Genomic DNA, 7,964 nt, shown 5'->3' on the forward strand with positions numbered 1-7,964 from the left:
CAGAAAGTCCCTGAAAATCCCCAAAAGAAACGAAACCAACAGGAAGGGAATAGAGCATGCAGGAGTGGCCTCACAGGATTCTGTGGAAAACCAGGTCAACAAAGCGCCAGCCGAGGAGCAGAGCAGCCAGAAACACATGCAGGAGGGCCAGAGAGAGCAGGACCAGGGAGCCCCTGTCCCCCGTCTTTGTTACCTGCCCCCGCTCGGCCAGGGCCTTCTCCAGGTCCAGGATCTTGGTCTGGCAGCTGCTGAGATCGATGTGCATCTGCTCACGTGTCTGTGGGAGGGAAGGGCCCATATGAGCAGACATTTAGATGGCAATTCTAAAAAACATACATTTCAATATGTTATCACACCTGGTAAATACAGTATGTTGAACTTTTATCTCTGTTAAAATACAGATACAGTATGTTCATCTGTTTCTTTTGGACGAGAAAAACATTTGAGTATTGTTGGATTGTTGCTAAAAGGAGCCGAGTAAAATAATACAAACCCTGGCCTCCCGCTCAGCATCCAGAGTCCCCCCCGTCTGCTCCTGGAGGAGCGCGTAGGCCCGCTGGAGAGCCTGGTACTCTCTGGTCAACTGACGGAAACGAAGCTCCGACTCTTCTCTGGAAAAACTCTTAATTAAAAAAATAAAAAACATATGTATTAAAGACAAATTAGTACACTGAGTAGGATGTTCCTTTAATACAATTTAAAAAGACAATATAAATACATAAACGGGATCTTTCTAATCAAAACCTAACCCTGGCCACTGCATTTCTGGATGTAAACATCTGTACAAATGTGTGAGATCAGAGGCCTGGACGACGACGCTGGTTCTCTTCTTAGCGGGCTAGATCTCCATGGTAACTTATGCCGAGCGGCTAACCTGGGGGGTATACTACGAAGCAGGATTTTCGTTTAGCAAGATAACTTCTGGGATTTCCGGTACTACGAAGCGGGTTCACTTTTTAGCGGGCTAGATCTCCATGGTGACTTATCTTGGAACCTAGTCTGTGCTCCGAAGCAGGATAGGTTCCAGGATAAGAGATCAACTCAGCGAAAGCACCACGCCTGCTGACCGAAAAGAGCTCAGTGTGCGGAGGAAATACAGTTTAAACTGCCGTTGCAGGAAAGACGGCCGGCCAAAATCACCGACTGTATGAACGTGAAAATGAATAGAATATCACCTCCTATCTTCAGAGCAATCTCACTATTATAACTATTATACTATTATGTTAAGAAAGCTTAATTAAATATCTGCCACAACATAAGTAACCGGATCAAAGTAACATTACGTTGCCTACAGTCCGCGGCACTGTGAGTGTAGACGTCAATGTGTCCCATTATCATTCATATCACATCATAATGTATCATATATCTCCTTATCTGAGTCAGCTGAGCCTTATCTTGCCGTGCAACACTCACAGTGTCACATACTGTATGCAGAAGTATTATTTTAAGCAACACATTAAGTTGACGAAACACTCGAGTCAAATGTAATTAAAGTCAGATCCACTCGTGTCTTAGACGGGGCAGTGATATCATAAACCTGTTAATGTCCGCATTCAAACACTTTTTCTTTTACCAGCTGTATTCACCTTGCAGGTGCAGCTATGTGGCTTTTATCCTGGATAAAGTGTTTAAGTCATGGGTGTTTAAAGTTTAACTTCTTCATATTTGACTAATATTATAGTTGACTTTTCATTCAGGAAGTATGACGCTGCGCTGCCAGTACGCTTCTCCATGTTTGTGATTGGTCGGATGCTCCAGATACCACCCCTTTTATGTGAACGTGCACCTAACTAGATAGGGCACGGCTGGCTTGAGCGAACGAGTTGATAGCCAGTGCTGTAGGACAGTTTAGCGAGAGCGGCTTTGTTTTTGGATTAAGTCAACCGGCTAACTCAAAACATATCCAGGATAGGTTGAACTAGATTCGTAGTATACCCCCCTGATCCGGAGCAGGTTAGGTTGCAGGCTAAGAGATCAAGTCAGTGAAAGCACCGCCTGCTGACCAATCAGAGCTCAGTGTGCGGAGTTTAAAGCGATCAAGTCATATTACAGGAGAAAGGAAATACAGTTTAAACTGCCGTTGCAGGAAAGACGGCCGGCAAAAATCACAGACTGTGTGAACGTGAAAATTAATAGAATATCACCTCCCATCTTCAGAGCAATCTGACTATTACTGTATAACATTAAGATAAGAAGAAAGCTTACTTAAATATCTGACATAACACAAGTAACCGGATCATAGTAACATTACGTACAGTCCGCAGCACTGTGAGTGCAGACGTTGATGTGTCCCATTATCATTCATATCACATCATAATGTATCATATATTTCCTTCTACTGCAGTGATATCATAAACCTGTTAATGTACGCATTCAAACACTTTTTCTTTTACCAGCTGTATTCACCTTGCAGGTGCAGCTATGTGGCTTTTATCCTGGATAAAGTGTTTAAGTCATGGGTGTTTAAAGTTTAACTTCTTCATATTTGACTAATATTATATTTGACTTTTCATTCAGGAAGTATGACGCTGCGCTGTCAGTACGCTTGTCCATGTTTGTGATAGGTCGAATGCTCCAAATACCACCCCTTTCATGTGAACGTGCACCTAACTAGATAGAACACGGCTGGCTTGAGCGATCCACTTGATAACCCGCGTCGTAGTACAGTTTAGCGAGAGTGCGTTTGTTTTGGATTAGGCCAACCGGCTAACTCAAACATATCCAGGTTAGGTTGAACCAGCTTCGTCGCACAGGCCTCAGGTGCAAGGTTGTAGGCAGAGATACTATGAGGAAACTATGAAAATGGTAATCACAGCATTGCAAATCCCAAAACGAGTGTGAATCTGAGGTTGAATTTCACTCACTGGTGAGCACCATACCCGTGTTGAGCCGAGGAGGAGGGGCCACATTTGCATTGAGCGTTTGCAGACCGCAACTAACAAATCCTACTGATTGTGCTTTAGAGATTTTTTTTTTTTAAACAGGGTCTCACACACACACACACACACGTTACTTGTAAGCCCATGTCTTACTCCAGAAAAACATAATTGATGTTCTGTTATTTATTCGAATGCAAACACAGTATTTCTTACCTCGTCTAAATCCTCCTCTGGAGTAGCAGGTGTGCGGTCAGTGAGGTCTGTGTTGTAGGAGGTCAGAGAGGAGGTCTCAGAGTCTGCGGACTCCTCATCAAATCCAAAATACGTCTCCACAACATGCCTCTGCAGAGAGGAGAGAGGGCAATGGATGTTACAAAAATAATAAACCCTTCTAAATATAGAACGATAGCCAACAAATCCAACCTTTGTCAGGACTACATCACACGTGATTTCCGAAAAAAAAAAAAGATGATGTTAAATTCACTGAATTCTTTAATCCACCACACATAGTCTTAATAATGACATTAAAAGTTTAAACACTAACATTTTATGACACTTGTCAAAACCAGGTACTGTCATTCTGTTCTTTATCTCAGGCCAATCAACTCAGATAACGTATTGGCCTGTTTGTTTTCTTCTTTCTTGTTAATAACTCTTCCAAACCCCACAGCGTCCTTACCATCGTGTTTATAAGTCATCTCCTGGCAACCAGAGAAGTAGAGGCAGACTAGGGTACAGAGGCAAATGAAGGACGAGAAGTAGAGGATAAGGAGGAGGTACTCCGTCATATTGCTACTGGACCAAAAACACCAACACACAACTACGGAGACTCTCCCAAAATATGTCTATAATATGTTGGACTATTCAAAGCTGTGAAGGCCTCAAGGAACGCTGAAAAAGAACTTTCCTTTGCACTCCCACACAAAATGAAAAAGCAGACGACAAAGCTTCTGGTTTCATCAAATTACTTCTGCAGAAAAAAAGAAAAGGCCAGTTTCTGGTTTTGTCTTCAGGCTCAGATATTCAGCTACTGCTTTAAATTCAAAGAAAAACCAACAAACTTCCAGTTGCAAATCCAAGAGCCAAGCGGCTGTGCCCAACCCTGCATCTACCTCGCCAAGGTGACAAACTGGTTCCAGCTGGAGAGGTGGGACAAGATATCTGACATGCATCCAACAACTCCTCCTCCTAGCAACAGCATAGACTCTAAAGTGTGCCCTGGTGTATTCGCCCAAACACACACATCCCAGCAGTTATTATCTTCCCCCAATTAGACGGAGTTATCCTGGTTCACTCTTTATGTACCCGCTAGAAAAGCACAGATGAAAAGACACAAACTGTTTTACAGAAATTGAGCTTCAAATCTTTAAGATAAATGTATTCACAGTCCAACAATGTCATAAAATAAAGCAAAAATGGAAATAAACAAATGCGTTTGCACTAGCTTTTGGTTTTGGTTCAGGCAGGAGATGTATGATTGCTCATTGGATGCTCCCAGCTGTGAGGTATGCTGTCTCCTGAGCCCAATTAAACACAAACATGCACAGAGAAATGCACACACACTCAATTAAAAGCAGTACCAAAGGCAATTAAAAGCAGTAGCAAAGGATCAGTCAACAACAGACAGATAGTTAGTTAGGTAGTTGCTTAGTTACACAATTGGATTTTAAACACGTATGGAAACTCACTTTAGACAGTTTGAGAGGTTTCCTTCTGTTCTTTTTGCACATCGCCAATCGGTCACGTTCCTAAAGACAAACACACAGTAGTTAAGAACAGCCTCACATCTGAGATTCAAACGAGACTCATGAGCTGCAAAAGCTTCGCACAGCTGTAATCCTGCCTTTTATGGACAATTCAAATAAAAAAAACTGACCAGATAATTGAGTTGATGAGGTCATATTTGATCAGGATTCATAATGTAATCCAGTAAATCTTTAGTTACATTTTTTTTATGTTACTGATTGTGTAAAGTTTATTGTCTGGTTTCATCTTTATTTATGAAAAACAAACAAAACAAGGAGGAAATACGTCATAAAAGCCATAATTGTCTTTCTAGTTCCCAACCCAAAACGCACATTTGTAACAGAGACAAGAAGGAAGAGAGAGGCCTCTCTTCTCAAGTGCTTCCATCATCAGCTACGGAAAAAACAACGTGTTTATTATGTTTTACAACTGGCCTAGATCGGCTAGATTTACAAGCAAGATGTGGCTATTTTACCGACCGCAGGCAATCAAGCCATCCTTATTGTTAAGCCCAGAACATTATCATAGCAATAAAGCATGGTGGTTAAAGTGTTTGTTATGAGAAAGGGGGAGACAGATTTTTTGCTGAATTTGAGATCATGTGCATTTATTCCTAAAGAAATAATGCATTCCACCAAACACAACACTGCCCATGTGAAAATATAATCCACTGGGATATAAATGAGGATTGGCTAGTGCTCTTATAATGTGACGGCTGAATGCCTGACAGGAGACAAACTCCAATTAACTGACAGCATGTCGTTAAACCGCCCGGCCCTATCACATTTGAGAACAATCTTTGAATTGATAACAGTGCACATTTAAGAAACACAAGTTAGGGATTTGCTAATGGAGTAAAAACAGTAACACTTGGACCTCCTTTAAAAACAATTAGATGGTTAATTGATTGATTTCTGTCCGTTTTTGGAGTAAATTCCTGACCTGCGTGAGCTCGTCAATGATGCCACTTTGCTCAGAAACCTGCATCTTGAGGAACTCCACTTCCTGTTCCTCGTGGGCATGGCTCAGGTCTGTCAGCGAGCTTGGCCGCTTCAGCTGGGACTGAATGCATTGTTGCTGTGGGGGGGGCCGAGAGGCTGCGGCTTTTTCCTTCTGAGGGGGGCAGAAGAGAGAAGCAAAAAGATGGTTCTACAGAAAATAGTCCCATGCTCCTCCAGTAAATAGCCAGTAGGGGGCCCTCTTCCTTATTGATGATATTCACAGGGACACTCAAAGTAACACAATCCCTCTTCCTCAACAGATTTAAACCAGGATGTATGCTATTGTATTTGTTATACCTTTGGATTAATAGACAGACATGGAGTATTTGTATTAAAACATAGACGTGATGCTTCTCTCTCACCATCTCAGCATTGACTCGGCTCAGGTTTTTCAGTTTCTCCTCCATGCGTTGCAGCGTTTGCAGGAGGTCGTCATTCTTCTTGGACAGCCGCTTGTTTTTCTCAAACAGGGGCTTCATCTGGCTCTCGGCCTCTCGCATGCGCTTTAACTGAACACAGGAAGGAAACAGGGAAGGGAACAATGTGAACTTAAGTCTTCTAGTGACAAGGAATTTCCAGTTTAAGCAAGAGAGGCAAGATCAAGGTCGTAGGGCTATGTTTTGAAAATCTTCAAATAGAAGCGTATATGTTTATTTATGTATGTATAGCTGTAGTCGTAAGTGTAACAATGTATGTTTGCCTATTTGCATCCCCTACAATCACTCTACACATTTGTTTACATGTGTGTTTTTCTCACTAGTTCATTCCTCTCGTCTGCCAGCAGTGCATTTCTGTCCTCCAGCTTCCGGATGACCGAGTGGAGCTCTGCAATCTTCAGCTGGAATCTCCTCATGTCGCGCTCCTCCGCTTCCTGGGGAGCAGGGGGGAGAGGAGAGGAGGAGGAAGACACAAACTAAAAAAGGGAGTACATGCAGGCAGATAGGTAATCAAATGGATGGAAAAGAGGAGGTGATGGGATGAAGGATGAGATGCCATTTCATTGAGAAACTTATATGCATTACAAGTATATGCATCTCTAGAACATATGAGTATGTGAAGGTGTGGCCTAATGTACAGATATGCAATATATACAAATCTAGAAATAACATCTAATTAATGTTTCTTCCTTGTCACTTGTTTGTGAGTTTTCTTTTAATTGCAATGGTGGAAAGTGTAAACCATGACATATACCTTACAAAACAACAATAACGTAACCAGTACATTTGTTTGTACTTTTGTTTCCTTTTTGTAATTCTTTAGAGTCCTATAACAAGTTTAAATCAGGAATCACACTTTTTTGCCAGGGTACCTGCAGGTGATCCCGAAAACCAATCTAAAGCTAGGGTCCTTTTCTTTATTTAAATGCATTTCAATGGCAATGTAAAAGGTTTTGTTACCCTTCTAAAATATTTCAATTCTTTGGATAAAAAATGTACAGTATATATTTGAAAAATGCTCCCTACCTCACTAGTTAAAGAATAACTCAATCAGTCGTAGAGAGAAATTCTGTTTATCAAATACTGTGACATAACTTGAATGTCTCTATTTTAGACTGATGCATGTAAAGAATGTGCACATTTAATACCCATAATATGAATACATCCATGCACAGATGTACAGATGCATGTGTGTACCTGGTTGATGAGCAGGTCTGAGTTGTCCCCCAGCCCAGGCATCAGCTCTCTCTTGGGGCTGCCGTGGTTGTATCTCTCGGCCTCTCGTACATGACCCAGCTGCTCGTCCAGAGCGTCTTTCTGCAGCTGCAGCTTTTGGGTGTAGCCGGCCTGCACCCCCAGCTCCCTCTCCAGAGCACCCATCACTCGGTCCTTCGACTTCAACTCATCCATCTACAAGAGAGATGGATAGGAACATGGTGGTAGAGAAAGGGAGTGAGTAAGACAGTTTCACATTCAAGCCCAGTTACAGCCTACATCAATAGTGAAAATGTCCACAAAACATCAACACAGATATGTCTAAGATAATGTTGCAGAAAACAAATCAAAAATGATGATGTTTTCACTAACTGTGTACGCCCTCAGTGTACAAGCTGTATGCACAGCTGGCAGAGAGCAGGAGAACAGGAGGGACAGTGTTTTAACTTTTAATGTAGTGCTAAGGATGTTATTAATTCATGAAGCTGACAAATGTTCCCACTTCTACTTCCCTTCTTCTAACACTGGAATATTCGGCACTGCCTGCTCTCCATCAATGAGACATTTTTACCCTGTGACTACTCTGATTCCAAATAATATTCAGTCTGCTCAGACATTTCTTTAATAACATAAATGCCTGATGTAGCCCTACTGTATGTCAGCGAGTTAATGAGTAACTGCAGCAG

General features: G+C 41.9%; 1 protein-coding gene across 1 annotated transcript in view; it reads right to left on the reverse strand.

Annotated features, from left to right (window-relative positions):
- LOC307033050 (janus kinase and microtubule-interacting protein 1-like) overlaps window positions 1–7,964 on the reverse strand; it is a gene marked incomplete at its 3' end in the record, with an annotated part of 25,905 nt that overhangs the window by 9,583 nt on the left and 8,358 nt on the right. The window contains 8 exon segments of the mRNA XM_079671322.1: window positions 194–277; window positions 494–622; window positions 3,093–3,221; window positions 4,568–4,627; window positions 5,568–5,738; window positions 5,989–6,135; window positions 6,384–6,497; window positions 7,261–7,473. Of these exon segments, the coding sequence (XP_079527448.1) occupies window positions 194–277; window positions 494–622; window positions 3,093–3,221; window positions 4,568–4,627; window positions 5,568–5,738; window positions 5,989–6,135; window positions 6,384–6,497; window positions 7,261–7,473 (1,047 nt within the window).

The sequence above is a fragment of the Notothenia rossii genome, assembly GCF_949606895.1.
Source record: "Notothenia rossii genome assembly, chromosome: 3".
In the NCBI taxonomy this organism is placed as follows: Eukaryota; Metazoa; Chordata; class Actinopteri; order Perciformes; family Nototheniidae; genus Notothenia; species Notothenia rossii.